Below are 22,246 nucleotides of genomic sequence, written 5' to 3'. Positions count from 1 at the left end.
GCGTAGGTGACTTCACTGTTCCTCACAGCACTCCCCGGAGGGAGGGGCACCGGCTCTGCCCACAGGTGAGGAGGCTGAAGCTCAGTGAGAGGGTGCTTCACCCGGCGTTATAATCAGGGGTGAAACCATGGCCCGAGCCCGGCTGTAAGCTTTCCAGGAATCCTGCTTTGTCCTCGCTTTCTTAAAACGCCTTGAGCGCCAGTTCTGGGAAACATTAGTCCAAATCCAGCCATATCACGTCCCCTCTTAGATGCCCTTGTGTTCAAGGTCAGACACGTGCAGGATGGCAGGTGGGCATTCGGATTCCCTTTTGTAGCCACGGCATATGGAGTGGTGTTGGTTCCCTGGGATGTTTTCCATCTGCCACCCCTATATTTAGGTATTGAGTCAAACACATCATAGGTGCAACAGAAATCCCAAAGGGCAAATCCTTTTAGGTAATCAAAAAAGATGTTTTCTTAAAATAGACTTAATCTTTTAGAGCAGTTTTAAGTTCACAGCAAAATTGAGGGGAAGGTACAGAGATTTCGAACGTACCCCCCCTACCCTGCCCCCTAAATGCATGGCCTCCCCGATTACCAACATTCCCCACCGAGTGGTGCATTTGCTGTAACTGATGAACTCCCACTGACACACCCTTGTCACCAAGGCAGATTTTATAAAGCCGCTTACTTCCCAGTTCCTTTCTGTCCTGTGCCTTAAACCGTCCCCATTCATGTTGCTGTGTGGGAAGCAGAGCTGACCCGGCCGGCGGTGGCGTCCCGTTGGGCTGTGTGACGGCCTCCGGGAGCAGGAGCCAGCGCCGCTTGGCACACGAGTGGGTTCTCAGTCAGGAGCCCCCGCACCAGGGTTGTTACACTGGTGAGAGTTTGTCTCAAGAGTTTCCTCTGTAAATATTATTTCTCCAGGATGTCCAAGTTTCATAGCTCATTTTCACTGGATTTCTTTCTGGCTAAGTTTCCTAAACATATATCCTCCCGCAAGCGGGGCTGGCAGGAAGGAGTAACACCCAGCCCAGGCTGCTCGGGTAACCGACTGGGTGTCCAGCTCCCTAGTGTGACTTCATTCCAGTTTTCCAAGCCTCCCTCCTCCTGCAGCTGCTGCGGAGGAAGAGTGGGAAGGGGAGAGCTTAAGAAAGGGGCTCAGAAAGAGAGGGAGGAGCCGGCCACACAGCCTGGCTGCAGCCCCAGCACCTTCCTCTTGCAGCCAAGGGCAACGCCATTCCGTCAACACGTATTCCTGAACCCTCTGTTGTGTGCTGGGGACTGAGCTCCGTGCCAGGCAAGGGCTCTGAGTGCAAAAACTACAACAAAAACGTTCTCCCTTTCTCTCTCTCTCTCTATATATATATGTACACACACACACACACACACACACAGACACACACAGACACACACACAGACACACACACACACACACACACACACACACCTGAAGAAGTAGCAGAAAATAATGCACAGTGAAAAGAGCAAATTCCAAATTCCAAAAGAATACAGTAAATCCTTGATGAAAAGTTTATAAAAAAGCACAGAACAATATGCGTCGCTCATGAATATACAAGGAGTACGAAAGAGTGACGTGCCCTGTCCAATTCATACAGCAGCTGCGCTGGGGGGATTAGGACTAAGACTGGGGAGGGGACTTACGGGAGCTTCACCTTCATCCAAAGGCTCCATTTCTTTAAAAAGCAGTTCTGAGGCAAGAACAGCCAGCTGGTGACATTGGCTGACTTGAGGTGACGGGGCTGCTGGTGCTGGTAGACTTGTGCTTTTGGGGGGATGGTTGATGAAGAAAACCCAGCTCTTGGTCAGGTGGCAAGCGTTCAGAGCTGACGTCCCTTTCTTGCTCCTGATGCCCCCTGTGACACTCTATGACCCAGCTCAGGCTTGACCCCAGGGACTGTGTAGTTCCGAACACCGGTGTCCATAAGAAGAATCTTCTTTAGGGCAGGAAGGGGACCAGGAAAGCTGGTAAGGCAGGACAAGGGGGAGGGACCACGAAGGCAGCACCTTTCTGTTCAGTTTCCTTTTTCAGCACCTTCCCCCAGGTTAGCACCAGGCAGGGCGGGGCGCCTCCTCTTTACCCCATCAGGGAAGTTAGGACTTGCTCTCTGTGAGCAGCAAGGTCAGTGGCTCTAAAGCACCCCAAGCCTGCAGGGGTGAGTACTTTTTGAAAAATGAGATAAGTCGCTGAGTTCATAGGGTCCTTGTTGTGCCCCAGTTCTGAACTGGGGACAGTAACTTTTGACTTAGCAGGAGAAATGGAAAGCAAGCAATATTTTAAAAGGTATTGTAGTGTTAGGCATACATTTCTTAGAGGCATCAAATTTACAAAGCACTGTGAAAATGTGCTATAAGAAGGTTGGAAGTGTTTGCTTGGTGGATTTGTGGTCACATTGTCAATAGAATCCAGAGTCCTGCTCCTTTACTAGGTTTGCCTTAGGGTGGGCTGGCTTGGGAATGGCCTGTTCGTCAAAAAGAAATGTCAAATTACTGAACGGTACAAGATGGCCTTGCGGATCGTGCTCCTCCCTGTCCCCTGCTCATCCCTTGGACCCCTCCATGGATCTTAGAGGAACCTACAGCAAGGGGAACACAGAGCTTTTGAATAGATATGCCGGCCCCCTAACTAGGTATTCTACCTTTTTTTCCTGAGCAACTGTAAGTCTGTACCTCTGGTTTTCTCTTCTGCTCCTCAGAGCCTTCCATCGGCTTTTAGCAGCAGTTTATTTGCAGTAAGATATGTGATTTGTACTTTCCAAGGATAGAAAGGAAAAGGTGTCAACGAGCCACTGCATCTTGTACCCTGGTCCCAGGTCATCCTCACTCCCATCTTTCTGTCCCACTCTAGGAATTTTTTAAAATATGATTACAGCTGGTCATTCAGGGAGACCAACATGCAGAGGGAAGCTTTGCTTCGGCAGCATCCATGGCCTTTGTGCATGCTTCCCACCTCTGCTCTCCAGAGAGAGGCCAAAAGTGATTACGTGCCTGGTTTATTCTGGGTTGAGACTTCCCGTCCTTTGCTGTGTTTACCCAGAGTGAGGTCAGCCTCATTCAGGGCTCTGTGAGGTTGTTTTATGTCAGTGGCATTTATAATTAAAACGTAGCCACAAGCCGGGCTCCTTAAAACATTAGAGAAAGATGGTGAGGGAAAAAAAAACTTGAGTTTATGGAAAAAAATTCCAGTGGTTTGGAATACATATATATCTGAAAAAGACTTTTCTTAGAATGTGTAAAGGCGTCTGCTTCCCCTTTAGAATCTGAAAAAGGTGCCTGGAAAATTTTGTTACAGTCCATGGACTATGTGATACTTAAAAAAAAAGAAGTTTATCTAGAAAAATCCCTTCTGTATAATCAGATAAGGGGTGTGTGGGGAGGAGGGGCAGGGAGCCTCCTGGCACCACACCCAGCCAAGGTAAGGGCACCCCCCTGCAGGGAGCCCTCCTGCCAGCAGACCTGCTTTGCTCTCCACCTCGGGTCGTGTGAACAGCTGTTTTGACTTTCAGCCCAAACTGGTGGGAAGCAAAGCACCTTTACTATTAGGTGCTGTTCCCAGCAGGCCAGAGGAGGAAGCCTGGACAGCCTGGAAAACAAGGGGCGGGTGGGAGCTCACCGAAGAGAAGGAGCCTGCCCTTTAGAAAGCGCTGCAAAGTAGCATTCTTTTGACCAGCCAACTCCCCCAGTGCCTTTAGGATGTGGTTTGATTTATAAATATTTGATTGGCACACACTTTGCTCAGAACATTTCCATCGTGTGGCGAGCGGTGCCGGTAATCCTGCTCCCCTCGCAGCCTCTTACGCGCTTGTGGAAGCCAGGGGTGCAGGCCGCAGAAGGAGGCTGCAGGTTTGGGGCTCTCATGAGCTTGTTTTTATTCTCCAGTTATTGTTCCCATTGTGAATCCCATGGAGGAATAAGTCAGGGTCCCCATCGCCTGAGAGGAAGCTCCAGCAGAAGGAGTGGGATCTGACAGGGAGCTTCTCCTTGCTTTCCCGAGACAGCGCACTCTGCCCCAGAGACATGAGACAGAGCAGGGCTGGCTGGGTCAGTGCCTGGGTCCATGAGACCTACATGCCCGGCCTTGAGAGTGCCAAACCTTGACAGTCCCAGAGACAGAGATGCAGAGTCACCCTCAGTCTGCTAAGCAAGCCTCGCAGTTACTTCACTTAATGAGCTCCGAAGATCGGATGGCTAGAGGAGGAAGGCCGAGGGAGCTTAGGGGTGATGATGAGGATGATGAATACCATTTTTGAACACGTATTATGTGATTGGTATTGTGTTAAACACTTTTACAAATATCCTCACACTTAAAATTCCTACTTTCCTATGAGACAGGTACCCTTGTCATCCTTATTTAAAATCTAAATTTGTTAAATATAGTTGGTATAATTATTATATTAGTTACATCTTTTTCAGGTGTATAATATAGCAATTCAACATTTTTATGCCTTATAGTGTGATCACCCCACTAATTCCAGTAATGATCTGCCCCATGTGAACTTATCACAGTTACATTCCCCCTCTACCTTTTCCACCCCTCCCCCGCCCCCTCTCTTCTGGGGATCATCCCTTTGGTCTCCGTTTCAATGAGTCTGTTTTTTGTTTTGTTTCGTTTTGTTTTTGTTCCTTTATTTTCTTTTTTAGGCTCCATATATAAGTGAAACCCTACAGTAATTGCCTTTCCCTGACTTATTTCATTTTGCATGATATGTTCTAGATCCATCTATGTTGTCACAAATGACAGCATTTCATTCCTTTTTATTGCTGCATAATATTCTGTTGGCTATAGGTACCACATCTTTATTCATTCATCTACTGATGGGCACCTACACTGCCTCCATATCTTGGCTATTGTAAATAATGCTGCAATGAACATAGGGGTACATGTATCTTTTTGAATTAGTGCGCTTTTTTTTTTCCCTTTGGATAAATATCCAGAGGTGAACTATTTTTTAGTTTTTTGAGAAATCTCAGTACTGTTTCGATAGTGGCTGCACCAATTTGTAGTCCCACCAGTAGTGCCCAAGAGTTCTCCTTTCTCCACATCCTGATCAATACATGGTATCTGTGGACTTTTTGGTAATAGCCATTCTGACTGGTGTGAGATAGTATCTCACTGTGGTTTTAATTTGCATTTCCCTGATGATTACTGATGTTGAGCATATTTTCATGTGTCCATTGGCTACCTATATGTCCTCTTTGGAAAAGTGTCTTTTCATGTCCTCTGCCCTTTTTTTTGTATTGTTTATTTATAATTCGTTACTGAGGTGTATGAGTTTCTTATATATTTTGGATATCTACCCCATATCAGATATATCATTGGTGAATATATTCTTTCATTCAGTGTGTTGTTTTTTTTTTTTTTTGTTGATGGTTTTGTCATCCATGTTTTTAAAACAAGGAATCTGAGGCACAGGAAGGGGAGGTAACTTCCCCAAGGCGACTCAGAACTAGTAAGTGGTAATGGGACCTGCGCCTTTGTCCATCTGACCTGCACGACAGTTTGTGCAAATCCAGTACGTTTGTTTGACTGGTTTGTGGGGCGAGACCGATGCCGGGGGCGGTAGTGGGGTATGGGGAGAGCTTTAGTCTTGGAAGAAGCAGCTGGGAATTCTGTGCTGAGCTTTCCCAGTTACTTGCTGATCACATGCCCTGTTTGCTCAGTGTCTCAGAGAGTGATGATCATTTGTAACCTCCCGGGCTTGTAGCTAGGCAGGAATGAAAGAGTCCAGTCAGAGCCTGGCACATCCAGGTGCTCAACTGGCATTTACTTACTATATTGTTGAATTTGGATTTATCTGCCACCAATGCAATTCACTCACTCATCAAATGAGTGTTTATCGGACATTATACCAACTGCCAGGCCCGTGTTAGCCACAAAAGGTGCATCGCTGGACTCTGAGTCCCCATCCACAGAGCCCACGGCAGGAGAAAAGCATTACATAATCACACAAATAAATGTGGACTTTCACCTCTAAGGAGAGCTGCCTAGTACACAAAGCACTCCTCAAATGGCTTTCTTTCCTGCACCTGTTCCTCTTCCAGGGCCTTCCCTCTCACGGTGACATCCCCATTTACCCCTCTCCCAAAGGAAAGCCCCTGGGAGTCTACGTGGACCTTCTCACAACCGGCACCCAAGCCCCGTCTCACAGTCTGCGGCTCTTGCTCTCTGCCTTTGCCTGGCACTCACAATATGTAATGGAACAAGTGCTCCCAGCCGCTAGTGCTAACTGCCCACCATGGTGATGCGAGGGGTTGGAAAGGCGCAAACCAAAACACCTTCTCTACCAGCCAGAAAGTGCCATCAGCAGAGGCATTTTACTCAGGGCTGCATTACAAAGCCTGTGCACAGGCATCCATTGCAGGTTTATGCCACTCCCTGAGAGGCCTTGGGCCAGGTACTTGGGAACTTACTATCTTGGAGGGAGAAGACAAATTTTGAAAACTTCCCAGCTTTTCCCAGGGGACAAAGATAAGCTGTGAAAGGAGTTATTTCTAATTTTAATTTTGCACTGTAGAGCTGGCAGGCATACACTTCTATCTTGCATGATTTATGTAAATTTCTTTAAATATTTGACTGGCTTTTAGAAATAATTCTTCCTGAAGGAAGTCTTAGCGTGTGGCTCTCTACTTGTGACCACAGTCCCTAATCATGCTCAAACTAGTGATCAAGGAATATAGATCCTCCCCTCGCAGGACTGTGCTAATCAGTTAGTCAGGGACCATCCACTCCGTGCCTGACCAGGTTGATTGGGTTTCTGAATTATCCTTGAAATTGAGAAGGGTTGTGGCAGTACCGCCACTGGGCAGAAGAGGGCGACAGAACCACACTCATTGAGCGCATCCAAGCCAAGGAGTCCTCTTGGCTGCGGGGTCTCATGCGTTTTCAGCCTTGTCGAGTACACATGGCACGGTTATGATTGCCATTCCACAGGTGAGGAAACTGAGTCTCAGTATTTTCCGTAAGGTAAGACAGCTGGGAATACTGGAGACATCTAAAGTTACAGATCAGAGAGGATGATTGGAAGGGCCTGGGCCTGGGGGCTTAAGCAGCTTTTGCAGAGCACTTTGTGCAAAATGGAGAGAATGGTAAGTGTCCATTGTTGCTCCAGTTAGAGAGTGGCAACTCAGGAATGCGAACTCAGATTCTCTGACCCTCCAGCTCAGGCCCCTGACTCCAGAGGGCACATGGGTTATTTAGTTCTGGCATTGACCAGCACAGGGATGGATTTCTGCTCACTCACCCAACTTACTCCGATTTCTGTCCTCCTAGATCCTTGTTTTCAGTCCATCCTAGAATAAGTACATAGGCCAACACACCAACTCTGAATGTTGCCAGAGAGACATTGAATCAGAACCTGAGGTTAGACCCCTTGGCCTTCCTGGAAAAGAAAAAACTAGGGAAGGTGCTAAGTATTATACTGTATTCCCATATGCTGGGTTGAATATACATTCATCTTCATGATGATGACAATGACAATGATGTCGTTAATAATAGCAATCTTGACCAACATGTGCTTACTCTGGGCCAAGGGACTGTGCCAAGAATTTTCACTACCTTATCTCATTTAATCCTCTCAAGAAACCTGTGAGGCAAGTAATATTATCATTTTATAAGTAAGAAGAGTGAGGCCTGAAAGGTTAAGTTCACTTGGCAAATAATTAGTCCAGCATTACTTGTTCGCAGACTCCTCCCCCACCACCCCCAAGGCCACTTGCCTTCCAAGGGCCCCTGACATCCTAGGTGAGGCGGCCTAATCCTCAGCACTATTCAGAAGTCCTAGTATTACCTACCCAGAGTGCACCTATATGCTGATGATGGAATGGCGACAGTGAAGACTTGCCATTTGCACAGAAATTCTAGTACTTGGAAATTGTAATTGCACCTCTTGTTACCCTAGAATTCAAAGTTTCCCAAAAGAGCCAGCTTAACCTCGAGAACCACATCACCAAGACTGTCTTTCCCCTGAGAATCTGAGGACCAGAGAGCATTCCCATTGGTTCAGAAAATTGGTAAAACTTACTAGAAATGTTTAAAACCTTGGGGAAATTAAAGCTCGTCCCTTGTGCTGAGTGGGGCAGGTCACACAAATTGTGTGGCTTGCCTGACACAACAGACTACAAGCTAAGCTGATTTATTTGCAGTAAATTTTGTGTCTGTATGGCGAACATGCTAAATAAAGTATTTTTTGCCTTACTCTGGTGCCTATTTTTCATCGAGTATCAGGCATTCAGAAGGTTCGTTTGAAGACAAGCCATCAAAACAAAGCCTAATACATCTACCTGCAGCTGCAAACCCCAACCTCAGCCTTCCTGCTCCTCACCTCAAGGGTCTGCATGGGGGCTGGGAAGGAAGCGATAGTGCCAACGGGGTTGTGAACACCAGCTGCCTGCCTACTGTTTGTGCATCTGAGGGTAGAGAGGGGGCACAATGCGGTGGACATTTGTGCTTCAGTCCTGCTGCTTGTGGTGCATACTCCATGAATAATTAAGACTCCCTAGTATATACTCCATCCCTTCAAAGACATTCTATTTTAAAGCCATCCTACAGACCATTACTTTCTATCTGTGCTATATTCTGTGTCTCCTGATCTTGTTTTTTTTTTTTTTTTTTTTGGTACGTGCCCTGACCAGAGATTGAACCTACAACCCTGGCATACTGGGACGACACTAAAACCAACTGAGCTACCAGGCCAGGGCCTGTGTCTCCTGATTTCATCCTCACTTTCCTTCTCCTGATTCGTGACATGCTTGGCCCTTTTGATTCTCTTAGCAGGGACCAGATCTGACCTTTGGCTTCTCTACAAGATCTAATGCTTCAGGGTAACTCAGGGAATTCCTGACAACATGGCAGTGGTCCCTGGACACCTAATGTCAACACACACCAACACCAGAAGCACTAAAGCAGAAGGAAGACATTTTTATTCTTAGATAGTCAAGAAAATTATTTTCTCCAAAGTTATAACCCCATTTATCAACACCCTCTGAGAGCTGGCCTGGCAGGAAAGCCCGGAAGAGACATTCAGCTTTTGGCTCGAATTGCTCCGGCTCTCCAGTTTCCATAAGGTCTGGAGAAGGGCTTTATCCCTCCCGGTTACCACAGCCACATCTGCATGATATGCAGAGCAAAACCTGCATAATTTATGATGTGTAAGACTACAATTTGAACTAGGATTTCACAAATCAAGCCCAGTGGAAAGGTAACCCGGAGAGTCAGGAAACGTGAACCTGAGCCCGTGTCTTCCTGCGAGCTTTATGGCCCCTGCCCTGTGCTGTTCTTCCCTCAGGGAGCAAGCAGGACCCTGACCGGCCTCAGGGGCCAGACCTTCCACTAGCAACAGAAACCTGAAAAATTAAACACTGGCCGTCACTTCTGATCTCAAAGCAGGTGTGTAAGGCCACAGAGAGTCCCCTTGAGGTCAGCTGTGACCCTCACAACTGTATTTTCCACACCCAGATCCTTTCCATGTTTATATCACCCCGCCTCCAAGATTGTCAAGCCTGAAGAGGACCCTGGAGAAGAGGGTACCAGTATTTAGATATCCTCCCTTCCCCCACCCTTGACTAAGGAGGACACCAGAAAGGTGAAGGGCTCCAAGAGAGATGCTTGCTTACTGTGCTGGTCGCTCTTGTCTCTTGTCCCATCCACAGTGCCATCTGGAAGGATCCTCAGGAAGTGGCCCCCATTGCTGCAGTAGAGAAGTTTGGGCTGCTTATAATTCTCCAAAGGCAGATTAAACTTCTCAGTCAGGGCTGTGAACGTGGTGACTTCCCCTTCAGCCATGGTTCAGCAGCTGCTGGTTAGGGGACTTTTCACGGCTGTAAGAAATCAAACAAACCTGTAGAATGTTCTCCCAGCAAAGGTGCAAGGGACACTTTCAGGAAGGGAAAGAGAGCCTCGGGGTGCAGGGCCCCTGTCAGTTGGGAACCACCGACTGGCCAGGTGATGCCCACAGTCCAGGGCCTGTGCAGTGGCTGGTGGTTAAGGAAGGATGGCCCTGGCATGGGAGGGATTGTCCAGGCATTTCTCGTTTCCCTATTGGACACAGCTTTGGATCCAGCTGTGCATTTTTTAGAACTTTAAATTTAATCATTTGGCCAAGGGGAAAAAAAATGTGTTGGTCCCTCCTGTCTGATCCACACATATCCTCAAATTAAATGCTGAACTTGCCCTAAAATAACACCCAGGGTCAGGCTGAAACCCACAAAAGCCGAGAGGCCGGCACTGAGGTTTTGCTCTCCCCGCTCCCACTGTTTGGACTGGGTGCTGCCTGGCCCAGGTGCAGAGGTAGCACATAGAGCCTGGGCACCAGAGACCCGGTGGATGCGCTTGGAGCCTTCCCAGCCTCCCACGACAGAACCGAGGGCTCATGTGTAAAGGAAAATTCTGGGTTTGCGTGTGGGAAACAGCGTGTGGGGGTGTTATGTGGGGGTTTTAAAGGGCAGACACTGTACCAAGGGAAATTTTTTGAGACATCCTTGTGAAAGACAGGCCAGTTATTGCCTGCTTCCACAGTTCTCCACATATCCTCATGCCACATAGAGAAGGTGTCCCTTGTACCAAGGCCATCTTCAGCCTAATTATTCTCTAATGAGACATACTTATTATGACACAGAAACCACCATATTGTGTATTATAATCCTCTAATGTTGTATATACCCACAATATGCAAATTTATAATGTACTAGTGCAAAAATGTATCAATTATACCTCTAAGGATTAAAAAAGCATCTACTTGTCCCCACCATTTAGGAGAATGACATGCTGGGTGACTACAATGACAAAACAGAGGCAAAGAGACCAGGACACCAATGTGGGACCTTCATAAGTGTGAACAGATGCTGATTGTACACACTGGGTCTCAAGTGGCCTTATAATAATAATGGTCATCATCATTAACATATTCTGGGCTACAATGAATTCATGTAATTTTCACTGTAACCCTTGGAGATAGACACTAATATTATCCTCATTTTTTTCCTTATAAAAAGAAACCAAAACTTAAGATATGCACCATGGTCTGTCCAAGGTCAAGGTCAACAGCTAGTAAGTGGTGGAGCTGAGCCTCAAGACAGGTCTCCTGAAATAAAGCCCTAACCTGCACTTAATCACCAGGAAGAGTTCAGCGACCTCACTGATACCGCAGTGTTATAATAGTTCCGCCCCTGCATCCACGGTTTTCCTTTCTGTAGTTATCCGCAGTCAACTGTGGTCTGAAAATATTAAATGAATAATTCCAGAAATAAACAATTCCTAAATTTTAAATTGTGCAGCACTCTGAGTAGCCTGACGAAATCTCTCAGTGTCCTGCTCGGTCCTGCCCGGGACACGACTCTCCCTTAGTCTGGCATATTCACACTGTACCCACCTGTTTGGCACTTGGTAGCCGTCTCGGTTGTCAGATTGTCGTGTGTCACAGTGCTTGTGTTCAAGGAGCCTTTATTTTACTTCATAATGGCCCCAAAGCCACTCACCTAACTTTTATTACAGTATATTGTTGTAATTGTTCTATTTTATTATTATTGTTGTTAGTTGTTTACTGTGCCTCATGTATAAATTAAATTTTATCATAGGTATGTATTTATAGGAAAAAGTAGTGTACAGGGTTTGGTGCTATCTGTGGTTTCAGCCACAGGTCAAGTTGTTTATTTGTGACCCCGACATTGGTAAGTACCACCACCAACAGCACCCGCTTTTGTCCCCTTGCCAGCCTTGTGGTGGGACCCCGGCGTCTCCTCCCCAGAGAACCCACGTCACTGGGCATTAGTGAGCCCTGCGAATGTTGTGGAAGGCCAGCCGGCCTCCTGCACTCTCCATACTCACCACCCACCCATCTGTCCATCCCTGGAACAGCCTCATGAACTACTCCATAGACATTAATTCTGCTGTAAATGAAGGCAACAATTTGGATGATTGTCCTGGTGACTTTGGACTTAGGGTTTGTGTTGGAAGCCTCCATTTGTCTCCTCTGCCCCAGGCATGCTCGTGTTCCTGGGACATCTCTCCCCATATGCAGGCACATGGGCCAGTCCTGCCATCCCCATTTTCAGTTATGGTTTGAAGTCCCTCCAGTACCTCCGAAGAGAATTTTGCATGTACCATATAAACTACATTTAAAGTCAGACCCCCCCCCCCCCCCAAATATCCTCTGTCTGGCTCTTTTCACATAGAACAATGCAGGTAGAAAATTAATTCCGTTTATGTACATCTATTTCACAGGGAAGACTGCAGAGTTTGCCTTGCTCAGCACATTGCATTTTCTTCCCAAGCCCTCGCTCTTCCTTCCAAACCCTCCTCCTTCATCCACAAGCCTCTAAGTCTCTACGTCCACCTCTGTTTCCCTCTCTCTCTCTCTCTCTCTCTCTCTCTCTCTGTGTATGTATATGCATGTGCGCGTGTGTGTGCGTTGGGAGATGGAAGATATCAAGGGGACTTTATGTCATCGTTGTGTGCTAAGCCCAACCCTTTGAAATTTGGGGCACTGGTGAGATTTTGGGAAAATTTGAAGACTTTCTCGCCTTACTAGTGGCACCAAAGTGAAGAGAACACCAAGCCTTTTGGAACATCCATGTTAAGGCTGACATATTTTGTCAGTTGTAGCTTCTGGAAGAGACACAAACTCTGACACATGAACAGGATGTTAAGCATACACTCTTGTCCAGGAACACAACAGTCACTGTTCAGTGTGGCACCGTGAGCGACACTGCCCAGCGCATCGCATGCGCGATTCCCTCACTGCTTCCCCGCCCCGCCTGCCTGAGAGTTGTCCGAAGGGTTAAGCAGCCTCAATATTCATCGCAGCACTTGGGAAGAATAAAACTATGACTTGACCTGGAGGAGGTAGGAGTAACTGGCTGTGTTGAACTAGCCAAAGCCTGAGGTCGTCTTGGTCAGCTGTGTTTTAATGCTTAATTTCAAGTAATTTTTCAATTGGTATGAAACTAGAATTTTTTCTTTCCTTTCACATTTGGCAGCAATTAGCTAAGCCTCTCTGCCTTCGACATTCAAGCCACCGAGATAGCAGAGAAATGAAGGAGACAAAGGTCGCCATGTCAGGCTCAGTTCTCAGCTATCCACAGTTATGCAGTGACATTTGTGAAGTCTGTTATACATAGGAGATATTTGTGCTCATTTTGGCCCTGGTGAAGAAGCTAGAAGGGAAGACTTACGGTTCTGAGAATCAAGGGAAGGCGAACACTGATGTTGCTTTTTTAATTTTGCTTTAAAACTCTTTCACTGCTTATGCAATGCAGAATATCCATGGAGGGAGATATTTTGCAAAGTGTATAAAGCCCCAAAAAGTGGATGTATAGGCTTCTGTTAAGGTGATAATTGGATATGTGTCCTCAAATCCAGCATATGTAAAACAGGCCTCACCTTTGGTTCCAAATATGCTTTAAGTCCTTGCTTGCTGTCTCTATGAAGGGCATCACCTCAAAGCTTAACTATTCCTTAGAGATGTTAATTAATCTAGATCTTGAAAAGTCAGAATGCATGTTAAATATTAAGGGTAACTACTAAAAAAAATACAGAATACATTAATTCCAACTAGCAACTGGTAAAGGGAAATGAGACAAAATAAATAAAACTACTTATCCAAAATAATCCAGAAAAAGAGAAAAATAGAAAAATTTTAAAAATTGTTCAAAATTAGGTTGAACAAATGAATCCAAATATACTTACAATTACAATAAATGTAAATGAGCTAAATATACTAGCTACTGTATTTTTTAAAAAGTCATCTACACTCTGATTACAAGAGACACATTTAAAACACAAGGACACAGAGGTTAAGAGCAAAAGAATGAAAAAATAGGTACCAAATGTTAGCAAAAAAATAAAAGTTGATATGGTTATATTAATATCATATAAAGTAGGTCTAAGGCAAAAAGAATGATCAAGGATAAACGAGATCACTGCATAGTGACAGGTGGAACAATCAACAGACATAAAAACTCTAAGCTTGTGTAATAATGGCATAGCCTCAGAGTATATAAAACAAAAACTGACAAATCCACAGTGATAGTGATTTTAATACATTCCTGTCATAAGTGATAGAGCAAATAGACCAAAAAATAATAGTGATAGAGAAGATTGAATACACAATTAACAAGCTTAACTGAATGAGTGTAAGAGCCCTCTGCACCCAACAATTAACAAACCCCATTCTTCTCAAGGACACCTGGAGCATTTTAAAAAGGTGATCATGTATCAGGTCATAAGACAAGACTCGACACAAGTAGAAGAATCCATTTTGTTCAGACTATTCTCTGGTAGAGTAGAAATGGCTCCCATCCATCCCACTGGTGACAAAACTCTTTCAGCTGTACCGTTTCAACGTCTCCAAAAATAATCTTCATTCCCACTGTGGCTGCTTTAGTGCAGACACAACACCTCTCTCACCTGGACTGCTGAGGCCAACAGCGGGGGTCTCTTCTGCTCGGCTCCCTTTTACTCGCCGTCTGATCCTGCTGCTGGCGACCTTCCTAGCACACGAGTCCGATCATCACTCTCCTGCTACAGCTCGCTGACTGTGTCAGTGGGTTCCCTGCCGCCCTCGGGATAAATAGAGCCCAGCTCCACGGTGACCTGTGAGGCTTTTCTCATCTGCTCCTTGCCCAGCCCGGCGGCCTTTCCTCTTCCTGGCCTGTTTTTCCTGTCGCGCCCCCACAGCCTCGCACCAGCAGCATTCTTTCTGTTTTCCTCCGCCCTGCTCCCGTACCTGGCTAAGTCATACTCACCCCTCAGAAATTTATCTCCGCTCTTTGCTCCCCCAGAAAGCCTATGTGGGCACATCCCCCAGCCCTAAGCTCCCTACTCTCCCCCCACACCACACATAACAGTTTAGATTAGTGGACTCCCTAACGCTTCCACAGCCGCACTGTGCCCAGCGCGGCGCTGGGCGCCACCGCCAGGCGGAGTCCCTGTTCAAACCTTAAGTGGTTTTCCATCGCCCTGGGAGGTGCCTGAGGTCCCAGCAAGGCCTGCGGGGCTCTGCGAGATCCAGCCCTGCCTCATCTACCACCACACTCGCTCGCCTCCCCTACCCGGAGCGCTGTTCCTCTTCATCTTCTCTCTACCGGCCTCACCCCTTTACTGTTTGTGCAAGTCTTAGTTCCATTGCCAAATCCTCCAGGAATCCTTTCCTGGCTTCCTGAACTGGGTCAGCTTCCTCCAGGGCTCATAGGGCCATTTAACATGTCCCTGGAGTTCTTACTTCAGGTTTTAATCACATATTTATTCTTTTGACTATTTAATTAATGTCTCTCTTCATGATGGTGCTGTCAGCTTCGTGATAGTATAAACCAATGTCATGCTCACCATGGTGTCCTAGTGTCTGGAAAAATGTCTGGTACCTAATAGGCACTTGATAAATATTTGTTGAATGAGTGAATGAATATAATTTAACTATGTTTGCACAGCTCTCTCCTTCATAAGTCTCCAAGACTCTGGGCTATGCCTTTTTTCCTCCCCTAGACCCAGCACTGAGCAAATGCCTGCCCATCATCAGTGTCCTGTGGGTGTTCATTGATTGAATACCAGGCCAGTTCCTTCTCGGGGTCCTCTAGGGGAAACGTTATCAGGAGACTTAATCCTCAGATATTAATGGAGAAACGAAGCTATGAGCCTAAATGTGTTTTAACTGGGTTAAAATCAGGTTAGAATATCCTACCTTTGGTTAAAAGCAGTCCCAAACCTGGTTCTCATCTTGTAGAAGATACGCACTTCCTTACTTCTTCGAAAGAAGTATTATGGAAATTAAAAATCTAAAGGAAGGTATCAGACCCTTTGGTCTCAAGTATAACCTTCTTATCTCACCAAGAGAAAGTTTATGTGATCTGGAAAAACAGTTCCAGGTTTTGTCATTTCTGCCAAGAGTGTCAGGGGGGCAGGACCCCACTTTATACCCTCTGGTGAAGGAGAGTTTGCCTGAAGAACAGGAGGCAACATGTTCTCCCCTCTCTTTTTTCCTCTGCTCCCCGCTCTATGATATGAACCAGGTCTGAGGCAGGAACGCAGCCACAGCGACAGGCGGGGGGTGGCGTCTCAGCCTGCTGCTCCCCAGCCAGCTCTGCTCCAGGGGATTGGAATCTCACCTTCTAAAGCCAGCGATAAACTGTGCATGTGGCCGTGGGATAGACTTGATCATGGTGTGGGCAGGAGATGGCTCCCACAAGTTTGTAAAAGCCAGTTATTAAATATTGAGGACTTTTGAAAGCCTGCTTGAGATCAGCCCTAGTGAGACTATTTAACAACACAGAAATTGGCAAATAATATAAATCAGGGCCTTTATTTCCTCTGCTTCTAGCTTTTCCTTCCCTTCCCACCTTCCCCCAAGCCCCCTCCCCTTTTTTCATTCTCTGATAGCTGGTTTACCAACATACTACTAATCTTGGGTTTGAGTCCTGGCCAGACACTTGCTAGCAAATTACTCAGTCTTACAGAGTCTCAGTTTCCTCATCTGCAGAATAGGGTTCCGTAACAGTAGCTACTGCACAGAATCGCTTTAAGTGTTTAGTGATAATACGTGTAAAGTGCTGAGCCTCATAAGCATTGAATAGATGTTAGTTTGATTAACATCCTCTTGTTTAGTTTTGTCCATCTGTGCTATTGACCTTGGATTGAAGAAACTTAATTTAAACATTTAGTAATAGGTTGGCAACATTGGAAAAATATCATTTTCTATATATAGGTTAGAAATTTTCATTATCACATGTGTACTGATGTTTTCTCGCTTGCTTGGGTACTGACTATGTTATACTAGTCATCAGTTCTCAGTATATTTCATCGTTTTTTTGTGTGTGTTCCTGTCCAGGGTGCAGAGAACCTAGCGTTCAATAGTCTTTCTTGCCTGTTCTTTAATTTTGGATCCTTCTAATTCTAAAGAATCCCCAAGTCACTGATAATAAACTGTTGTCTGGCTTCCAGAATCAACTTTATTTGCAGGAGATCAAGATGTCATTTTTTAGAATGCCAACCACCTCTACTCAGTACCTGCCATGGGTAGACTCCTGCAGATGTCCTGGAAATTAAAAAAAAAAAAAAAAGAAAAGAAAAGAAAAGAAAAGAAAAGAAAAAGGAAAAAGGAAGCCCTGAAATCTCTAATCCACAATTACAAAATGCAAAAGGCTCTGAACACTAGAGTTCTTTCATAACTCAAATTGTGGTAAAACCTGACCCAAACTGTCCTGCAACAAAAATCTTTATTTATTCCATTTTGTGTTAATATTTTAAAAAATATTTTAAAAATTTATTTTCAGAGTGAGGGGAAGGAAGAGGGAAATGGAGAGAAACATCAATGTGAGAGAGAAACATCAGCTGGCTGCCTCTCACAGGCCCCCAACCAGGGACACGGCTCACAACCCAGGCCTGTGCCCTGACCGCGAATCTAACCAGCAGCTTCTCAGTTCACAGGCTGGTGCTCAATCCACTGAGCCACATATTTATATAATCCAGTGCAGAATTAGTAACATGTTTGATTATAGGGTACTTTCCCAGACCCCCCTGGAGTTGTTCCATAATATACAATATATGTGCCATACTGCCTTTCTAAAATCCCCCCAAATTCTGTATTCTAAAATATATGGAACACCAAGACTTTTCAGATAAGGGATTCTGGACCTGCAACAGAAATCAGTGTCTGCCTTTGAGGAGTTTACATTCTGACCATAGCAGACTCATCAAGCCATGCTTTCTGCTTTAGAGAAGAGGGACCTAGAAGCCTGGAGCAAGCGTAAGATGGCAGAAAGTGGTCCTGCAGCAGCTCAGTCCCAGCCTTAGCTCTCATACTCTTTAATACTCTTTAATGAAGGGCAGAAAATGTGAGCAGACAACTCCATCTCTCCCAAGGATCTCCTCCAGTACCATTTATTTCTTCCCTTGATTCTGGATCTTTAATTCTACCCCCAAAACACTTCCTTCCATCAAGCATTATTCATTTGGAGGCCACGAATTCTTTTAAGTGCTCAGAGAAAATAGCCTCCAGTCAGAGAGGAAGGATGGTGCACTTCGAGATGCAGTGATGTGTTCTGTTCTGTCTGAACTTGAAGGCTACACTCCAGTCCAGAGCATCCTGCAGGCTCCCAGCCACCCTGAATCCCTGCTAAACGGAAACGTCCTGCAGACTGATACTTTAAAGCCCCAGGGCTTCGAGCCAAATGCAAAGTGATTCAGCAGAGGCTCCAGCAGCACTCACGCCTTCTTCTAGCCCTCTCTTCCTGATGTCTCCAGAAATCCTTTGACTCTGTTGTACGAGTTACAGTCTCTAGAAACAGCCCAGCAAGGACATTTCTTTCTCGGAGTCTGCAGACCTTCTAGCTCATAGGGAGGATGGTCTGTTTGCTGGGTCTTTTTTTTTTTTTTTTTTCCTCCTTATTTCCTGATGCAGAAAATTGGGCTTCTCCAAACTCAGTCTTTTGAAGTATGTTTATTATCTCTTTGGCAATGCCAAGGGCTTGTTCTGCTTTATGTTTCCTGATAGCCTGCTTTGGGCACCCTCATAAATAATAAAACAGGTACATAAATAATAAAATAGTAACCTTTCCTTGAACATTTACTGTGTACTAGGTATGGCCCTACACGTTTTCATACATTATTTTACTTAATCCTCAAAGAAATTCTGTTAGGTAGGCATTATTTTTTTCTTTTCCTGTGTTTGTTTTTTAGCCCAGGAGGTAAATGAATAGAGTAAAATTTTCTATTCAATCATTTACCCTAGCTGATTCAATGTCCCAAATTTTAATTAACAGAACAGGGATGCTGCCCTGAGCTGAACTTAAGGCATTTGCTTTTTTATCCCCCATTTTCCAGCTAAGGACCAGAGGCTCAGAGAATTTCAATAATTTCTCTAAAGTCACACAGCTAAGTGAATGTTAGAGCCTTGATCTGAAGGGAGGGTTGTCTGACTCTAGAGTTCACTATCTTAAATGCCAAGAAACATGGGAAAGAGAAGAAAAGCCCACTGAACTGAGAAATCCTTAGCTTCTCTATTCTTTTTACCCTGCCAGCCTCCATACGTCGTGGAGCCCTGCTGACAGTGTTCTAAAGGAGTCACTGTTTTCCATGAATGGAGTCTTTGCACGTTCCTACCTGGACACAGAACTGTCCTCTTTCCCAGCTGTACAGTGACCTCCTGCTTGTCACTCTGCCGGTTCCCTGAAATGACCCAGCATCATGTGAGTCTGTCTTGACCTTTGCCACAGTAGAGTCACTTGCCATTGCTTATAAAAGGGCTGGGGCCAGGCCAGAGACCACTGCAGCACTGAGTGAATGGTCCTCCTAGGTTGGAAGCACCAGGAAAAAGGCAAGTTCTCACAACCTAAGAGTCATAGACCTGGGTTTTGGCTTCTGTTTTTCAGGAACTACATTTACTGTGTCTCATCCTCAGCTGTCTCATCTGTAGAAAGGAAGCTGTTGAGAGAACTGACCTGGTCATGATGTCATGAGGAAAGAATAGAGTAAGGCCTAGGAAGGGCCTTGCATACAATGAGTGTTTAGGAACCAGAGGTATTGTTGTTAATAAGGGCCTCTGTTTTAGTGTGTTGATTGTTTATATTTTTATAGCACTGAGGCTTTTACAAAGCATTTTGTGTGAGTAAACAGGCATCTCTGAGTACCTGTTATATAGACACTACATTAAGTTCTTCATAATCACTTTGTATTTGCTGTTCCTTCTATTATACGGATAGATGCATACTTTCCCTGTTTCTGTAGCTGAGAGCACTGTGACGCAGAGAGGCTGCATAGTTTATCAAAGCAAATCTGTGGTTTAGCCAAGAATAAAATCCTCAGTCCTGAGATATCATCAGTTTAGTGTGTCGTCCCTCTGTGGGGCAGCCTCATTCAAGGGTCCCAGGCTCACTCAAAACATTCAATAATGAAAAGGAGAAAGCTCACGTTTCTGCCGGACAGATGATATCCAGCCGTCTCTGGAAGAATGGTTAGCAGTCCTGGCATGTGGTTTTGTGTTTTAAGGTGCTTGGATACGAAAGAGGAATGTAAACCCCACAGAGCTTATTCCACATGTCAGAGTCTATTCTGGTTCTTGAAAGTGGGCCACAGAGGCCCCAGCTCTGCCCCTGGGGGCTACATTCCTGCAGAGACTCCAGCAGCAAGCAGGAATCGGGTGGGAGCAGAGCCCAGGACCCACAAAGGGACCCAGTGAGAGTCACAGCCAAAGGGCGGGAAGAAAATAGTCACCTGCCCTGGAGCTAGCCTTCCAGTGACTAGTTTTTGGAGAGTCTACATCGGGATAGTATAAACCTTGTTTCCTTTCACATTCTTTCTCTTTAAGGACTTCGGCTATTTTTAGTTTCATTTTCCTTGCCAGTTCTCTTTGACCTCCCATGAAAAGCCCAAAAGGGACCTTGCTCCCATTTGCACCGTTTGCCCTGTTTCAGGTCGCCTGATGGCTCACGTAGTCCTGTGGCCACATCGTTAGTATTCCACACACAGGTCCACACACAACCCAGCTGTTGTCGGGAATCAGGCGGGTTTTAGGGGAAGGAGGAGGAGCGAGAGAGCCTGACTGAAGACTCCAGGAAAGGCTGGTGTTTGATAAGGGATGAAAGAACTTGGAAGTGAGTTGAAATCTTGTATCCAAGAAGCTAAATTAAGCAACGTCTGCCTTGGGTATCTAGCATCTCCAGGAAGGTGCAATTGCAGAAAAGATGGCATTTACCAGAAAAGTCACAAGGATAGGCAGGTACCCCTAACCGTGACAGTGCACTCATCTGTCAAACATGGCCTCTCACAGCTGTTTTCTTTAACTTTGGAAGGTAGCTCACAGCATGGTTTCAACTCTGCATGATTTTCCTCCTTGTTTATGTCTTTTTTTCTAACTGACCTTTTTTTTTTTTTCATTTTTTTAATTGTTGTTCTATTACAGTTGTCCCGTTTTTCTCCTGTTGCTCTCCCCTGCCCTGCCCACCTCCCCCGTCTCCCACAGTCAATCCCCACCCTCTTGTCCATGTCCATGGGTCATCTAAATGACCTTTCAAAGCCATTTATATCCCCCACTGTCCATTACTCCTCTCTCATGTTTTACAGATAAAAGCACCACTATATTGGGTGGGGTGGTTTGAAAAATGGAGAATTTCTGCATTATTGGCCTTTGAAAGCAGATTAGGCAACACAAGTAAGGAGAAATGTCAGAGTGACTTCTCCTAACTTCTCTGACTGCCATGTTTTTGCACATAATTCCTCTCAGCTTTTAACATTCCTGCATTCCTTGGCTCCTCCTTGGTGTTGTCAAGTTCAAGGGGCTGCTCTGGAATTCGATAAATCTGGACATTTAGATGGACCTGTGGGGTGGGGCCGACAGAGACAGAACATTTCCCAATGTTCTCATGATGTGTTCTTGAACCCTTGATGGTGTAAATAACTTTTCTATAGGTCTGTTCACATAAAAATATATTACCAAATACATGGATGTTGCTTTTCAAAATTGCTGTGATAGGAGTTGTAAAATTTCACACTCCGAAGGGAGTTTGATTTAATTTTCAAAAATTTTTAGCACAGCATTTTCTTCTTATTTTATTTTTATTTTTGATTTTAGAGAAGGGAAGGGAGGGACAAAGAGAGAGAGAGAGAGAAACATAGACTGGCCGAGCTCACAACCGAGGCATGTGCCCTGTCTGGGAATCGAACTGGTAATTTTTTGGTTCATGGGACAACGCCAACCAGCTGAGCCACACTGGCTGGGGATAGCATGGCATTTTCAGCAACAAGACTATTATGAACTTCCCTGAGGCTAATTATGTCAGACCTATAGTATCTAGGGTAGTTCTCATCACTTCCCTGTCCTCTATCTCAGACCCAGATGTGTTTCTTGTGTAACATTTATGATAAAGTATGACTTCATTTATGTGTTTATTTACTTATTATTGTCTGTTTCACTCCAATACACTATACACACACACATACACACACACAAACATAGACACACAGAGGACTGTAAGCCTCATGAGGACCCAGGTCAGATTTGTTTTGTTCACATTTCACGTCAGCACCTTTATCTGTGCCTGACACATAGTAGCTGCTCAATAAAGATTTGGGAATGAGCGAATTCAAGAAGTTTGTTCTCAAAAAAGCTGTTGGGTTAAAAAAACCCAACTTACCAAAAATAATCCCTATGGAAAAGGGTCATATTTAAGATTACCTTCCATTTTCTGTAGATCCTTTTAAATTTGGTGCATAGTGTTTGTCTGATAATTGTGTTTCCCAAGGAAGGGGGCGGATATAGTGT

General features: G+C 45.2%; 1 protein-coding gene and 1 pseudogene across 5 annotated transcripts in view; both read right to left on the bottom strand.

Annotated features, from left to right (window-relative positions):
* The window catches only part of FGF1 (fibroblast growth factor 1), an 84,825-nt gene that overhangs the window by 10,073 nt on the left and 52,506 nt on the right, over positions 1-22,246 (bottom strand). For 3 of the 5 annotated variants that reach the window (XM_090288086.1, XM_090288088.1, XM_090288087.1), the window contains one exon: positions 9,615-9,818. In XM_090288086.1, coding sequence (XP_090144212.1) covers positions 9,615-9,783 — 169 coding nt within the window. In that variant the 5' untranslated portion in view covers positions 9,784-9,818. Of the gene's footprint in view, positions 1-9,614; positions 9,819-14,403; positions 14,671-19,896; positions 19,957-22,246 lie in introns of those variants that run through there. The other 2 variants (XM_090288090.1, XM_090288089.1) reach the window with 2 other exon arrangements.
* LOC150000611 (small nucleolar RNA SNORA36 family) lies at positions 18,659-18,783 on the bottom strand (annotated as a pseudogene).

The sequence above is a fragment of the Furipterus horrens genome, unplaced genomic scaffold (assembly GCF_987537825.1).
Source record: "Furipterus horrens unplaced genomic scaffold, mFurHor1.1.pri manual_scaffold_10, whole genome shotgun sequence".
NCBI lineage: Eukaryota > Metazoa > Chordata > Mammalia > Chiroptera > Furipteridae > Furipterus > Furipterus horrens.
Note: the sequence above shows the minus strand (reverse complement) of the source record. Positions and strands in the feature narration are given on the sequence as shown.